Here is a 17741-nt window from a genome sequence, read left to right on the forward strand (position 1 = left end):
ACTACAGTACAGTTTAAACTATCCATAGTTTCTCATTTGTAAGCAACTGTAACTAGTTTAAAATAAGCAAGGAGAATAATTTTTTGTGGGCTTTTCAGGCTATGTGGCCATGTTCTATAAGACTCTTATAGAACATGACCACATAGCCCAAAAAAAACCCATGAAAAACTATGGATGCCAGCCATGAAAGCCTTCAACTTCACAAAGCAAGGAGAAGTTTCTGATGTCTTCCGCCTACCATATGAAATCAGACATATTAGTAAATATTTTTCAAGTAAAATGCTTGAAAAGCTTTATTTCGGCATCACAACAGATAGCAAATGCTATATTGCTAATACTTACAATTACTCTATATGATAGGCCATTATAGATACAGGATATAGTATGATAGAATTTATTATGGAGATTTTGAGTGGGTGAAAGCTACAAGTTCAAAGATCATGTTCTTCAATTTTTTTATATATAGTGCTTAGTGTTTTATAAACAGTGCACTGCAGTGCTCTGGAAAAAGCCATTGCTGGGTAACACTTGTTGGGATTGGATTCTTAATCTCAAGTTGCATGGTGAATGATATACCTGTATTAAATATAAATGTGTCTGTTCGAACATGTTTCTCCAGGTTTTTAAATCTAGACATGCTTATGCACAGCAGATTATGGATTTAGGTTAAATCATCTTCTGAATAGTTGACCTTTGTATTTAGTGAGGCCTAATAAATTTTCAGTAAGCACTGAACCTTATATATAAGTGGAATTCTATTAGCTACAGTTCAATAGATGTTGTAATTATTATATACAGCAATAGATCCCAAGTGTTTTGCTGAGGGCATCTACCAATAAAATTGAGTTGGACTTTATTTTTCCTAACTAGGACATCTCTGCTAAATTACCACTTAAAGCTGGAATTAAATTGATAAAAAGAATTTCTCTATAAATGACAAGACAGCTAAATTATAGAAGCTAGAATGAAACATTAGATGAAACCTTACGAATTAGACAAAATTGAATTAAAACACTATTAAAACTGTAAAAGTTGGAGCAAGTGTCTTGTGTACTCAATAAATGCTTGACTAGTCATAAGCATTGCTGTTAAATTGTAATCACAACCAGTTTCAGCAAGTGTGCAAAACTGTCACATTTTTTCTTTCACACAGTAACATTAAAGCCATAAACACAGTTGCCAAATGAAATACCAAACCCAGAACTCCTATGGAACATATATGTTTATCAAGGTGCATTATACAGAGACAGATAATTCATTCTTTTTGCCCAGTATTGTCTACACTTGCTAGCAACGGCTTTCTTGGGGGTTTGGAGGAGAAGAACTGTTCTATCACCTGCTTTCTTATCCTCTATTAAAAACAACAACAACAACAACAAACATCTGGAGATGTTCATTCTGACTCAGAGAGCTTCTATATGGCCCCTGGTTATATACAGCACAAGTTCTTTATTCTTTGGGAATAAAATAAAATCATAAATTTGTGCTTTATTTGTTGAAGATTATATGTGTGTGTATGTGTGTGTGTGTTGTTGTTGTTGTTTTTAGGATAAATTTAGGAAGCAGGTAATCTTGCAGAAAATGAAATGTTTAGGGTCCAAGAAAAGCTGGAATGACAACTGTACAATAGCAGACACACACCCACACCCAGGACATTTGGAAGCATGCCTCTGCATTTAATAATTAGATTTCACATACAGTGGGACCGTGTTATCTGCTGGGGTTTGGTTCCAGGATCCCCGTGAATAACAAAATCCGTGGATGCTCAAGTCCCATTAAATATAGGATCTCAATATGATCACAGTTTTGTGATGTATGTCTCTCTGCCCACCAAATTGTTTTTAATTTTAACGTAATGCTGTATAACATTTTATAGTTTTAAAATTTTGATTGTTTAATTTGTAGTTTTAATATTGGGGAGGGGGTTGGGAAGGGATTAGTATTTTATTGTATTTCAAATGCTATTTTACTGTTGTAACCCGCCTGGATTCCTAGTAATTGGGTGGGCTATAAATAAATCATTTTTTATTATTATTATTATTATTATTATTATTATTATTACAATGGCAGAGCAAAATTATGTCCCTTATATAAAATGGAAAATCAAAGTTTGCCATTTGGAATTTATGCTTTTTAAAAAATATTTTCAAGCCGTGGATGCTTGAATCCATGGATAAAAAATCCGTTGATAAGGAGGGCCAATTGTATATCCATTACTTAGGATCATAGTATATCCTTTAATGTATTTCCTAAAGCAAGGATGAAGACAAACCAGATGGTCAGCAGCAGAGGATATCTCCTGGCTCTGACTTTAGAGTCCCCATTAAATTATGGTGATGTTGGTGTACAACTCTGAGCTGGTGTGTTACTACCAATGACAGAATCAGCTCATAAACCTACTGGCTTCTGGGATAATATTAGAAGTATATGCTCCAAATGTTTATGTTTAAACTTTCCAGTTTTCTTGCCTGTCATGCAGAAGATATATTTAGGTGGATATTTTATTTTATTTGAGGCATTTTAATAAACAGAAATTAATTTAAAATTAATTGAGTGCAGGGTCCACTCAAAGGACAAAGCAAGGAAATAATTTCCATTGGTTGTTCCCCAATTTGCTCTTCCCTGAAAGGAGGTAGTGTTATGGCTCAAAGGGACAAGGGTCTAAATGAGCATTACTCTTCCCTGTTCACTGCAGTGCTTTGGGGAAAGGCATTGCTGGGCCACACTTGTTCATTTAGAAGATTTAGCTAGTTCATAGTTAACGTTTGTCTTTGCTTCACTACATTTGGAAGAAATAGTCTTAGTTTTCATTAAGCCATTTTAGTAATGACTAAATCTCACTAATGGTTTGACTGTCAGCGGAAACAGAAAGCTTGCCAGGAGGTGGATGAGGGATACAAATTTTTTTTTGTTTAAAAAATTGTTATGTGCCTTCAAGTCATTTCTGACTTATGGCAACCCTAAGGCAAGGCTATGGCAGGGTTTTCTTGGCAAGATTTGTTCAGAGGAGGTTTGCTTTGCCTTCCTCTGAGGCTGAGAGAACCCTAAGGTCGCCCAATGGGTTTCCATGGCTGAGCTGGGATTCAAACTCTGGTCTCTAGGGTCATTGTCCAATGTGCATCATGTTGACTCTACACCATCTACACCAGTATTTCTAGTCAGTTCCCAGACTCCTGCCTTTGGATGGAAATGGAAGTGCCTTGTAAGTTTGCACACATCTTTCTTCTGACACATTAATTGTCCTCTATGCAACTTTCCACGTTATGTCTGTACTGAGTTGGAGCTAACCAAGTTTAGCTTTAGAATTTGCAAATTCTAACTTGAGCTAGCCATAATTAGGGATTGCGGGTGCAAATAAAATGTGGCATCATAGTTGGCTTTGAAATGGATAGGAAGGAGAATTTGCATGTGAAAGGAGAAGAAGGCAGAAGGATGTAGTTCATTAACGTTTGTACTGATCTAATAACTAAGTTAGGTTAGGACAGTTTTTAAATGTCAGTTAATTTAGGAATCCAAGATTGTATTACTTGTGCTCCCCATAGCCAACAATGTTGTGATTTTTTTCACTGTCCTCAGTGCTGGGATTGGCTAAAGATTTGTTTCTCTTTATTTCTTAGTAGTGCAGAACAGTTAACTCACTTTGCCACAATCAGGCAATTCTTAGAAGTCCTGCATTATATCCCTGAGATGCTGAAATACAATAGATAAGCAGGACAAGGCCTTTTTGCTTGTAGTCAAGAAGAGAAGATGTAGGATGGTTTGTGTTGTGTGTGTGTGTGTTGTTGTTTTTTACACCAAAAGAAATGAAGTTGGGGGAACCTGAATTGTCTGCCTTTATCTTCCATATGTTCCCATGATGTATTGCTTAAGACCTGAACAAGGCAGAAGCGTACATTAGTAAGATTAAATGTTTGGTCTGCAAAAAAGTTCTTCATTGTGACTTATACTTTATTACTATTAAAATTGTAAGATGCCTCAGTGTACTGATATAATCCTTCCATCGCATCTCAGTGCTAGAACTCTTCCCCAGTTACTAGGCTTTCCCTTTTGTCTCACCAGTTGTGCTGGCCTGTCACAGCCTCTTATTCACTAGATGGAAATGTGCAGGTCAGCTTTCTAGTAAATCTGTTAGTCTGCAGCTTATCAGTCTGACAAGCCAGTGTTACAGTAATGACCAAAGGGGATACAAGTTTCAGTGTAATAAGTATATTTTTCACCTGTCCATCTCTATTTCACTCATGTCGCTAATACGTTTGTTTTAAGTAGCAGCCTGGGAAATGTCCCACTGAGACCTCCTAACCTGGTTCCCTATAAAAAACAGAATCTGACAGAATCTATCTCATCACTTCCTGCTGTGTGGTACTGTTGCCTTACCCCTTTAGAACCTATTAGAAACAATTAAATGCCCTTGGTGGTTGCTCTTATGCTTTCTTGGAATATGTAAAGTGTGTGCTCATTCTAAATGTGCCATTCTAGCAAGCATTCTAGACAAAGGCTTCTAAACATTTGTTTCGTTAAATATATCTATGCATACAAGCCATATCATATTTCTATTCTTCTAACATCAAGGTGACTTTTTGCGGGTTGCGGGAGATCAGACCTTATGTAAGAGACTTCAGCCTTTTGCATTTATTCTTTAAAAACTCATAAGAAATTATAAAGCTGGTGCCTTAGCTTGTTCCATAATTTTGTGAATCAGAAAAAAAGAAGAAGAGAGACTGTGCAAACAAACTTTTTGGTTGAAATTTCAAATCTCTGAAAAATGTTTAGGGTACAACATTGGACATAGCTCACTTTCTTGTTAAGTGCTATCAAACTTCAACTTATGGCAACACTACTATAAGGTTTTATTGACCAGATTTATTCAGAGGAGTTCTGTCATTATCTTCCTCTTAGGCTACCCAAGGTCACCCAATAGGTTTCCATGGCTGAGCAGAGATTCAATTGTTGGTCTCTTGGAGTCCAAGTCTAACACTTATATCTCTCACAACATTGGACATAGATACATCTTGTTTTTAAACAACAACTTAAGTTCAAAAAGAGGTCCTGAGAAGTACTGTTCACTGTAAAATGTGACACTTGACAGAAGTTGAAGGACATACGGTACTCTGTGCTTTTAAATTTTAGCATTACCTGGAATTTGACTGGTTTCTTTCATCTAAGGCCAGTTCTGAAATACTCATGTATGTTATGCCCAAGATTGTAAACTATCTTTTCCACCTTTATAATATTCTAAATTGCTTGGGGGTGGTGTGTGGGGGGGTGGCATTCGGACGAAGCATGCCCTGACACCACCCCCAAACTGGCATCACACCACCCACTTAACTGCATGGGGGGCGGCATTATGGCACTCCTTCGACATGGCGTTCGCATGCCACATGCCAAAAGGAGTGTGAAAAGTGCCATGGCAAGGACGCTCTTTTTCTGGGCTAAAAAGAAGTGGCATTTGCCAATTCTTTTTGGCCCAGAAAAACATCAGATTGGGGCTGTGGCGTCCTGGAGCAAATCAAGACTACACTCTCCCTAGAAGCCAAGATGACCAAACTGAAATTGTCACAATTTAGACATATAATGAGAAGTCATTACTCACTAGAAAGGGCAATAATGCTTAACAAAGTAGATGGCAGTAAAAAAAAGGGGGATGGGATGGGGGAAAACCACATTCCAGATGGATAGACTCAATGAAGGAAACCAAGGTTCTTAGTCTGCAAGACCTGAACAGTTCTGCAGATAATAGGGTAGTTTGGAGGTTTCTCATTCATAGAGTCTCCACAATTCAAAGGCCCGCACCTAGTTTTCCACGGGGGTGGGGGGAGGAATGCAGCTGACAAATTGCACGGTTTCCCACCAGTGGAAAAAGAACCCACAAAAAGTGGTAGCGGCATAATGAGTGCACCAGTGGATGCTGTGTGACACTTACATAATGATGGCGGCGCCCATCTGTACAAGGCGCCACCATTTTGACACTCTCGTCACATGCTAGGGTTGAGGCACGTGTGGGCGGAGCGCCCTCGGCCAACCCCTAGCACGTGACGAGGGCGCCCCATAGGCCCATCTGTACTGGGCCAAAGTTGACTTAGCAACAGTTAACAACAAAAAATGTACTTCTAATGAAATGATTATTAAGTAGAATCTTTCTCACTGGTGGTTTGAACTGTGATTTGAATAATTAAGTGCTGTACTTCAATGTTATTTAAATCAAATAAATCCTACTTTGAAGATGTTTTTAGCAGCTATTACCAAAGTTCATAGATCCTCTACACTAAGCATGCTATTTGTCGACACACACCCCTCCCCCCAATTATAGATACTCTTCAGGTTTTAAGTATTTTTCTTGAAGGTAATGTGACTCCTTGACCCATTCCTACCAAATATTAATTAGTTGTTCCATTGGTGTCTAAAATGAGGATTGGGATGTCACTACCATCCTTCACTGAAGACTGACATATATAAATCTTAAGGAAAAAACAACAGCGCCATTAATTAAGCAGTCCTGAGTGTCTTTGGGTTTTGTCATTTCAAAAACTGTGCTTGGGAAAATTTTAGATTGCACATCAAAAATGCAAAACTAGAAATGAAATGTTACCTATATGTGCATTTGATAAGGGCCTGTGCAAAGGGGGGGGGGGGGGAGAGACTTGCTAATATTCTGGTAATTTATATCTCAGTTTCTCTTTGTAAAGGTTAGCACAGCAAGCATGTAATTAGCCATTCAAAGCAGAAAAGTCCTCATGACATGCCTTCTGAGATAAGGTAAGCTGATCTTCTCAATCTGGTGCTTTCCAGGTTGCATCCCCTCACACCAAGACTGCATCCACACTGCAGAAACAATGCAGTTTGACACTGCTTTACTTGCCATGGCTCAATATGATGGAATTCAGAGATGTGTAGTTTTGTGAGATATTTAACCTTCTCTGTCAGAGGGCTCTGGTGTGAGAACAAACTACAAATTCTATGATTACATAGGATGGAGCCGTGGCGGTTAAAGTGGTGTCAAATTGCATTAATTCTGCAGGGCAGATGCAGCCCAGATTGTGCTGGCTAGGGCTTACTGGGCCATTAGCCATAATTGCAGGGTATACTAGAATTATAATGCAAAATATCCAGAGGTTACCAGATTGAGGTACTAAGTTAGGTTATGAAACAGTGTCCCGTCCAAGGCAACCTGTTGATCCAAATGTCTGGGCACATATTTAAACTTAGGTTTCCTTGTCCCCATTCTGTTGCTGTTGCAATGACTGCTTAAGTGGAGGGAAATACGTGAGCAACATCCTGGATTATTTTTGTTATCTAATGAAATATAACTTCCTCCCTCCAACACTTTTTGTTTTAACCTTTCTGGTACAGAATGTGCACCATCAACTCTCAGAGACAGGGGGGAAATGTATTTCTGTAAGAGATGTACTACAGCATCAGTGAGGCATTCATTTCTAAGTGGAATTCAGTTGTAGCATAACAGACACACTCTCTAATGGTACTTTTCAATATTGACACGCATTTCAGTTTCAGGTTTTTTTGGGTTTTTTTGGGAGGGGGAGAAGTATCACCATCCATTACTGTGCCTTGATTATTTTAAAGTGTGGATGAGTCATACTTATATCATCTGATGAAAATCCATATAGTAACAAAAATAAAATTTCAACATACTGTAGTTTCACCCAGTATTCCAAAAAAAGGAAAGGAAAAATACCACCAGCACTTACCATTAGTAATGTTACATAAGAACCATTTAGTTTCCATGGTTATAGGCTTCCAAGGTGGAAAGCAAGCCTGCCAATTTGTGAAGTAATTTCTTTAGAGATCACTCTGGTATATGATAAGAGATGTACATATAGCAGATACTTTTCTGATATCCTTAGAACTCTGCAGGTAACTATCTATGGAATAAACTGCCGGCACTTAAAAGTCTAGGGAATCCAATTCTAAATTAGACATTGTATTCAAGATCCAGAAATTGTATGCTTTAAAGGAAAGAGTGGTGTTGACTGTATCAATGACATAGGGGTGTGTGTGTGTTACAGTATACACACCTATTTTATTACATTATTTATACACAACAGCCCAATGTGCTAAATAATAGCAGATATCATTCTTGCTACATAGAAATCATCTCAACATTTCACCAGGATCATGAAGAATTCTGCAATTAACCTCATGCAAGAAATGTTTTTAATTGATGAATGAGGTATGCAACATCTTCCATTGTACATATACCTTTGTAATTTGCACTGTGCTGTGTTTTTTGTTGCAGTGGAAGACTGCAGGCAGAATATCAAACAGATAATAGAAATAGTGGCCCTATTTATTAGAATAATTATCAGACCCTTTTCTGTAATGCCTTTTTGTAGTGCAAACATTTCTTCCCCCATTCAGAATGTAGAAATTGTGGATGTCCTCCCTCTCTGTGTAACATTTTATGCATCTTTTGCAGTAAAGTGACTGGCTTTCATGTTATGCTAGGTGCAGCATTATCTACACTTCCCAGTTTTCTCTGCCTTGCCTTGAGCTTGACCTTCAAGAACAAACATTGCCTAAAGGAAGTCTTTTATAACAAAATGCATGCATAGGCATTTATCCATACAGCTGTCTTGCTTATAAGTGCAGATCATTTAATGTGCACATAATCATGGCTTTGTACAGCTAAAATTCCATGCCATGTTTAGAAGTGAACTGTTATTGAGGTTTCCCATATTTATGTGTGCTTTTGTACACTTGTAAAAGTGAACTACTGAGTATTTGAATGCAGTGTCCTTTGCAGTCACCTTTTTTTTTTTTTTTTGAGGGGGGAAGGTCCCTTATTTCACTTTCAAAGGAGGTTTGGTAGAAATGTAGGGAAGACAAGCTTTGTGATGTTTTCTCTGTGTTCATCTTCTCATCTAGCCATAGTTGTATCTGGAACCATAACGTCAAGGAAATATATCCTTTTATGTCTTGAATTCTCAAGAAAATAAGAACCTGGTGTTTTTATACTCTTCACTTTATGGAATATTGTGCCCTCCTTCCCTTTCCCACTTGCTCTATTCTGGAGACAAAGCATTCAGTGAAGCGAAACAGAAGATGAATTGTGGTGTGTATGTATCCATTTAATAAACTTGTCATCTGTGTTGACCTGCCATTGGGTAAGGAGGACTACATCACTTCTTGCCTGGATTTTAGGAAAAATGCAGTTACAGGTTGCTACCATGTGGAGAATGAAGCTTATTTGTTCAAAGGGTTATAAAGGTCATGAATGTCTAATTGTAACTGACTGTAGAGGAAGGTGCTCATCTCCGTTACTAAGCCGACTGTTCTGATGGTCATGTGGCCAGCATGACTGCACCAAATGCTGTTACCTTCTCACGAAAGTGGTACCTATTTATCTACTTGCAATTGTATGCTTTCGAACTGCTAGATTGGCAGAAGCTGGGACTAGTGAGAGGAGCTCACCCCACCATGCAGAACTTGGGCTTCGAACTGCCAACCTTCTGATTGTACGATCATCAGAATTGGCATTTTAACCACTAAGCATCCCAAAGGGTTATATGCGTACCATATTTAGTCATGATGTGATCAGTCGTCATCTCCAACTAGAGCTGGGATGCGAACTGCCAGAGGTTGGGGCTCTTCTTGGCTCTCAGCTGGACCTAGGAGGGTCACACACACTACAATGTAATACACTGTGCCCAAATTAAAATCTTCTTGGCTAAAATCCCCCCATGCCCACTGGGAGGTGGAGGGGGGGAATGTCACCATGATTTTGGGACCAAGCTGTTGTAGCCTCAGTGCCTTGTTCCTGTTCAGTGGGTCATTCTAGTTTCTTATTCCATGGTACCACTGTTTAGACAAAGCTTTGTGTTGCACAGGTTAAATTTCTGCCTCACACTTCTTAAACTTCAGGTACTCAGCAGAATCTGTGGCAGAATCAAGTACCAACAACAGTTAAGTGCCAGATCCTGTGAAGTTTAGCTGTCCTGTAGCCATGAAACCCATTACAGTGCGTCCGCCTCATACACGGTCGCATTATATGCTGCTTTCAGTATACGCTGAAAGCAGCGTTGCTTCTTCCGGCGCTGTTCACTGGCACCACGAGCCGCCACGAGCATGAGCCCCATTACTTGCTCAAGCATATGCATTTTTTGTTTTACGCGGTGGGGGTCCGGAACGGATCCCCCCCGTAAAAAAAGGGTGCACTGTATTTCTAATGTGGACGTAATTTGCATTTGTATTCTTCTGGACTCGTTGAGGAATATTTTGGGGGTCAGACTTTGTAATATCTTATAATATCTTCAGGTATGTTATTTAGGGAAATATTAAGTTTACAGGTGACACAGAACTGGGGGGGGGGGGGAATGGCTAACACATTGGAAGATATGAACAGAATTCAAAAGGACCTAGATAAAGTAGAAAATTGGGCAGAATTTAATGAAATGAAATTTAATAGAATAGAGACAAATTCAGCATTTTATATTTAGGACACAAAAGCCAAATGTATGGGCATAGGATGGGTACATGGCTCAGCAGTACTACATGTGAAAAAGATAATGGAATTATTGTTGATCAAAAGTTGAACATGAGCCAGTAGCAGAATTCAAAGGATAGATGTTTTAGTCTGGAAAATTAGTATGCCAAGAGATCTTGCAGCACTTTTGAGACTAACTGAAAGAAAGCATGAGCTTTTGTAGATTTTAGTCAGACTGTGTGAGAATGTACATAGAAATGCAAAACTTTAATAAAGGTCATTTAATGATGAGCCAGCAGAGAAGGTGAATGCTATTTTAGCCTGCATTAGTACAAGCATAGTTTTCAAGACAAGGGAAGTAGTAGTCCTTCTAAAAGTGCCAGTCAGCCTTCATCTGGATTACTGCATTCAGGTCTGGGTACCTCATTTTAAGGATATAGGCAAGTTGGAGCAGGTTCAGGGAAAGGCAACAAGGATGACAAAAAAAGTATGGAGGATAAAACATATGAAAAAAGGTTGAAGGAGCTAGCCATGATCAGTTTGGTGAAAAGAAGACTGAGGGGTGAGTGACAGGATTGCACTCTTTAAATTTTTCAAGGGCTGTCCTCTGCTGTCCCTGAGGATAGGACCATGTCTAATGGTTTGAAGTTACAGGAGAGTAGATTTCCATTGAACATTAGAATGAACTTCTCAACAGTTAGATTATTTCAACAGTGGAACCAATTCCCTCAGAGGTAGTAAGGTCTCATCTCCTTCTCTGGACATCTCCAAAAAGAGACTGAAAGCTACCTGCTGAGGATGCTTTAGCTGGAAATCCTACATTGAGCAAGGGGTTAAACTAGATGAACCATGAGATCCCTTCCAGCTTAATGATTCTATGATTCCAGATAAAATGATATGGTGAAAAATGTAATTCACATACCTGACTTACAGTGGCACAGTTTTTAATAAAATCACATTTTTAATGTTGAGCAAATAAAAATGTGCGTAATTCAGATTTAGTAGAAACAGTGTTTTAAAAATTATTGACAGCTAACTCTCCAGTAAATATTTTGCTTAATGGTAACCTGCCAGCCATAGTTCATGTTCTGTGATCCCTCTTGTATACAGAAGAACTTGGATTGCCTCAACTAGATGAACTTGGATTGTCTTAACTAGATGAATTTTGCCTTGTTTTGAAGTTGTGACTTCAAAGCAAATACTGTATATTAATATCTTTAAATGTAAATTAAATACCTATATTCTGAGTAAGAAGACCTGGGAAGATGATTATTTTTAAAATAATTTTTGAATTATTTAAACAAGATTCTTCTGCACAAAGCCACCTAATTCCCCAATAACACGAGGCAAACAGAGGAAGCATTAGCCAGGGTGCTTGAGAATAATTGTACTTCAGGACTCAATAAACTTCTTACCAAGCAGACCTAAATCTCCAGCATGGCTGAAGCTTTTAGAATTCACACAAAGTGAGCAGTAATTACAGATTATTTTAGAGATTATTTGACAGATCAACTTTAACTAGAAAAGATCCAATTGCAGTTTGGTATTATTACTACATTTTAATTACACTTCCAAATTCACTATTTAGAAGCCAAAATCTATAAAAATTTAAGGTGGGGAGAAAGGCTAATGCCCTACCCCTTGCACTATAATTTTTCTCACAGGTTTTCTAAAAGACTGCATGCATATAATAGTTATTTATTTTATTTATTTATTTTGGGGATTAATATCCTGCTTTTCTCCCACAATGAGATTCAAGGTGGGTATGTTGGCTCATGAAGTGATAAAAAGGACTTTACTGTTGGGACTGGAAGGGGAAGGGCCACATTTTCAAAGCTTTGTATACAGTCAAAAGCTTCCTACAACTGAAAAAAAGAAAGTAAGGCCTGCTGTTCAACTGCAGGGTTGTGGAACGTTTTGCTCTCCTGATATTTTGGGTTTCTGCTCCCAGAGCCTTCATCAAGCTTGGCCAGTGGAGGAGATTATCTAGTCCACAACATCTGCAGAGCATAAGGCTCCCTGCACTTGTCTGCTGTGTTGTCTGCTTTTGTTGTTACTCTTTTTCATATGTGTGCTTTTGTTGTTGTTTTTACTGCTGTATGTAGTATTTGCTGAGCCTGTGGGTTTTATGGTTTTAATATTACAGAGTTCTTGAGATGCTTTTTGTTATGGCCAATTATGTTAAAATCTTCATGACAATCTTGAACTGATCTTTTAATTTTATTTCACTTTGAGTAGATGTAGGAGAGGGGATGGTTCATAAAAACTAGAGATTTAATCACTGAGAAGAAACACCTTTGTGTCTGTTTATGATAGTGAACTGTTAGCTTGTATCTTAAAATACAGAATTGTAGGTGTACAATTGGACTCTGCAATTATTTTGGATTTTTACCTATTCCCATTGTATTTGAACTTGCATTGTCCAGCTTAAAGTCCAGTTGCTTCTTCTAGTTTCCTCTGGGTCATTAAGAAAACTATACAAAGGCATCTCATTCAGATCTTTCTTTTATTATAAATTTAGTAATATGCCGTAACATATTATCTCCAATATTCTGCAATATTTGAATAATAATATAGAGCTGAATATTACTAGCATTTTTGCAGGATTACTGAATACTTCTTAATATTCAAATTTGCATTTTAATGCTAAAGGCAAAGTTTTACTACTACCAACCATTTCCTTCCATAGGTAACCACAGGTGGGAGATTCATACAAGTGCTCTTTAGTAAACCATTTAAGGCAGAGGTATTGCTTCCTGTTGCAATTCTGAGAATCTCTAATTAAAATAATTTTGCAGTTTTACCCATGGGAAAAAATGTTGTTTTTTGTGGTCTCTTATGTATACGAAACATGTAACCTGCTTCAGACATACAGCTGTTTAGGGAAATGAAAATGATGGCTTAATTTTTTCAGGCAAGCAGTCTCAACATACCCATAACAACCTCTCTTTCCAGAGTGCTCATTTGGCTATGATTGACACCCTGATGATGGCATATACTGTGGAAATGATCAGTGTGGAAAAGGTGATTGCATGTGTACACCAGTATTCCTCTTTCTTCCAAGCCACAGACCTACCCTATGACATAGAAGATGCTGTCATGTTCTGGATAAATAAGGTAGGATCTGCTACAAATACCCTTTACATTTATTGTGATTCTCCCCCCCCCCCCCTGGCAGTTAATGTAACTCAGGTACTACAGAAGGTCACTAAAATCAGTTTTTAGATGGAGAGCAAGTTATGTTCTCACATGTTGAACCTATAATTTCTTAAGAGAAAGCTAATGTTGCTGTTATTCCAGAGAATCTAGTTATTTTAAGATTCTTGTGGAACAGTGATTGCCCTGCTACCAGATACACAATAGTCATATTTAAATGCCACAGTAAACTAGAATTATGACTGAGGCATGCTGCCTAATTGCTCTTGGTGCAAGTCGAAAATAGTAAGCATACCATGGATCAGGTGACCTTCAAAGTTCATTTGTGACAGCCAGACCAGGCACTATAATCAATCTTTTTCTAAACAAGCCAGAGTTATAAAATCATGGTTTAGTTCTTGGCTAATGACTATGGCTTGCTTAGGGAAAAGAAAGCCAAAGTGCTGGGTTTGGCCATCACAATAAATCTTGGTCAGAAAGTCAATGGTTGGGTTTGCTGTTACTTCTCATAATAGGAGTGATTGGGCCATGTCCTTAAGCATTCTCCATATCCCAGAATTCTAGGGGATTTGGATTTTTTTGGCATTTGAATACAGCTACTGTGTAATTGCCACATAATATTTAGCCCTTGTAAGACACACCAAAACAACAGGATCCTTCCTCTCCTCTCATGATAATGTTTGGCTTCTATATCAGTTGAGTGGTGGATTCACTTTAAAGGTGCTGAACGTATTTGGGGGATAATGTTCAGCACCTTGGATAGATCTTTTGAAGTTCAAACAAAACCTGGAGCAGATTTACTCCTCACTGACAAGGAAACCATCAGCTGCCATTGCTGTCCTCTTGTTCATGACATTCTGCTGTTTCTCCAGTGAAGTCAAGAGTGAGGTAATGATCTGTGTATCACTGAATACCTGTCTGTTTCTGAGACTAGGAGGAAGGTTGGGTCTCCTCATGGTCACTAGGCATTACTATGTGGTGACTAATAATGTGGAATGCTGCACATGGTGTAAAATACTGGAAGGAAGCTAGTTAGACACCTTATAATTTCCTTTTGCATCAATTGGTAGTTATTAGCATTTACTCATGCCACACCAGTGTTTCTCTGAATTTAAAGTGTGCTGTTGACAGCTGGTTTTACAATTCAGATGGACCTATTACACACATGCACATATTCATTTTTGTTCTATCTAATTCCCAAGGCTGTGGGTGGTAACTGATATCAAAATAGCAAATCAGAACCAATAAATAGATCCATATTAATCTCTCCAAACAGCGGTACCTACAGCAGGAGTTTCACATGCAACACAGCCACCAAGAATGCTTTTCATTGTCTGGCATCATACAAAGGCAATATGATAAACATAACATCATTTTAGATGATCTAATTGACTATAGTAGGCTAGAAGAACCTTCTCTGAGGGATGCAGGGACTAATCAGTTCTCAAAGGTTAACCCTGTTTCTCTTGTAAGATTTTGCTAAAACTTCAAAAAGAAAGATAGAGAGAGAGAGAGACCTTGAAATTTGTTATGTTGTACAATATATACATTTTAATGAAATCCATCTCCTAGTGCTTGAAATTCTTATTGATATATTGCATATTCTTCATAAACGGTTGCATTTTCTTGATATTCTTGACATGTTGCATGATAATATATTGCATAATATAATGGTATTGAAATTATCCTTGATATATGGCATAATAAAATTATATTGTAAAATCTCTACAGAAAATTATAGCTTACTCATTTGGCTGCTACTTCCAAAACTCTTTTAAGGCTATTTCATTTGTTATTTTAGGTGAATGAACACTTAAAAGACATCATGGAACAGGAGCAAAAACTCAAAGAGCATCATAGTGTAGAAACTCCAGGTGGTCAAAAGGTATGTATAGAGGAAATAGATTTAAGAAACATCCAGAACAACTGCAAGTAAGAACTTTCTTTCCTGAAGGATGTAAATTTGTTCTCTAATGGAACCTTAAAGCCAAACCTCTTTAATGTGCCTTGCCCCATTATGATAATAAGATATATAAGGAAATTTTTGGAGTTTTGTTTTTTTGCTGGGGGGGGGTTGGCATCCAGTTTCATTTTATTGAAAACATTATAGAAGAAGGAAATCTTCCTTTGTTTTTGTGGTGTGATAAAAATCAGAGCTTGGCGAAAGTTATTCTTTTGAACTTCAGAATCCATCTAGCTATATGACCAGAGGCTAAGTTGGTTATGAGATTCTGGTGTTGAAGTCCAAAAATGTAACATTTTTTCCAAGTTCGGTAAGGGCTCTGTTGAATGTGTTGCCTTAATCCTGGTAGAATATTGAGTATTAAGAGCAATATGCAGTAATACATCTGAGCCTACTGATTATGTCAATGTGAACCTGCCACTAAAGGAAAACTCTTCTCACGCTATTCCAAACAAGATGGACTGAACTGGAGAATCTTGCATCAGCTTGTATTCCATCAGTACAATATACTATCATATTGTTATCATAGTATACTAAAAATTAATGAGCATAGAGGTCATATTTTGCCATCAGGAACTTTATCTTCCTCTCAGAATATTCTGTTGGGATTGCAGTGTGGTATAGATTTATTGTTTCCTGGTTCCAGCTACTTACTAATGTAGTTGTCCAGCTATATTTTTACATAATTGTAGTTGTACCATGGCTTCTCTAGTTTTGGGTAGAAAAATTGTTCTTTTAATTAAATCAGTAAATTTTCTCCATATTCCCTGGAAATGGAGAAGAATCTGTTTGTGGGGAGTGGTGCAAAAAGTTATCTCTGAAATAGCAAGTGAAGCAAAATTTAATTTATTACAATGAGTTATGATTGCCTAGTCACAGTGCAAATATGAAAATGACAGCAGCTATTGTAAATACCAAACATTAGTGTACTATCTCTTCACAAGCCCTTATCCCTAATTTTGACAATAGACTGTGTTCTCTGTGCTACTGTTAGTCCAAGTGTCTAATATCTACTTAGCATTGATTGGCAATATCTATTGCCTTCAGATTGCACTATGCTGCTAGTTTGAAAAAATCTTCAGCCTTAAGAGAACTCTATTCTTTTGTTACCCCACCTGAAAAAAAAAATATCCAGTTCATTGTAGTCCATAACAAAGTATGCTATGTTCCCTGCTTCCTTGCTATCTCCTATGTTGTGCCATTTGCAGCTGGGAATCCATTAGAAATATTTTTCTGCACTAGTTTCTCCTGAAGTTGCTAACATAGGCACATAATTACAGCTGTCACTTCTGATGACTTTGCTCTCCCTTTTTGTCCCTTCCCCCCATTGGTTTGCTATTTTGTCCAGGGGAACTAAATTATTTGCTTCATTGGAGATTGTAATTAACTGACTTAGAATTGGGTCAGAGTAAGGAATACTAGTGGACTAAATCACATCAGTTTATTCCTTCCCCTTCCTTGCACATAAATACACATACTGTTATTTATTATGCATTTAACCTTCATCTGGAGTTACAACTTCTTATCTCTGCTCAGTGTGGAAAAACCTTCAAACATGCTTTCTGTGGTAATCTGAAAGCAGATAGTCCACCATAAAACAGTGTTGGTTATTACTTTGATTATTTCAATTATGAATAGCTTAGCACCAGTGTCAGTATTGTTGATGTTCCCCCATAGTTGCTAAAAAATTTGACAAAGGAAATAGCAATGACCATTTTTATATCTATGCAAGTTCTGTGATAGGTTCACTTCAGGCTGCCATAAGTCAGAAATTATATGAAGGCACACAGCAACACAATTCCTTCTCAAACCCTATAATTTAAATGGCATTTTCCACCAGCCTTTGGAGTTTACAGAAAAAGGAGTCCCATGGTGCCATATGAAAGAGGAAGGTTGGGGAAGAGGAAAAAGTAATGTAGCAGCAGCTTTAAGATACCTGATATTATTTTTACATGAGCTTTTGTCTATATAAACCCACTTCTTTAAATGCTCACAGAATGATAATAAATGCTTGGGTATAAAGCATATATACACAGTTGCGGGAATGGGATGGAATGTACTAGAACCCAGAAGGATCCAAATCATATCCCTTGTCCTAAATTTTCAAAGGGCTGGTCCAGAAGTACAGGTTTTTCAGATGTTTACATTAGTTAGTTAGTGCTGACATGTGAAAGTCATACATCT

The 17741-nt window shown here is 37.7% G+C and overlaps 1 protein-coding gene across 6 annotated transcripts in view; it reads left to right on the plus strand.

The window, feature by feature from the left end:
• The window catches only part of LOC149316917 (calmodulin-regulated spectrin-associated protein 2-like), a 107997-nt gene that overhangs the window by 39771 nt on the left and 50485 nt on the right, over nucleotides 1-17741 (plus strand). For 4 of the 6 annotated variants that reach the window (XM_089516511.1, XM_089516513.1, XM_089516512.1 and 1 more), the window contains exons 3-4: nucleotides 13394-13555; nucleotides 15396-15479. The exons of 1 other annotated variant lie outside the window; for it this stretch is intronic. In XM_089516511.1, coding sequence (XP_089372637.1) covers nucleotides 13394-13555; nucleotides 15396-15479 — 246 coding nt within the window. The remainder of the gene's footprint in view (nucleotides 1-13393; nucleotides 13556-15395; nucleotides 15480-17741) is intronic. One more of the 6 variants, XM_089516514.1, reaches the window with a different exon arrangement.

This window comes from Sceloporus occidentalis, unplaced genomic scaffold (assembly GCF_023333645.1).
Source record: "Sceloporus occidentalis isolate IW3139 unplaced genomic scaffold, rSceOcc1.0.p SCAF_3, whole genome shotgun sequence".
NCBI lineage: Eukaryota > Metazoa > Chordata > Lepidosauria > Squamata > Phrynosomatidae > Sceloporus > Sceloporus occidentalis.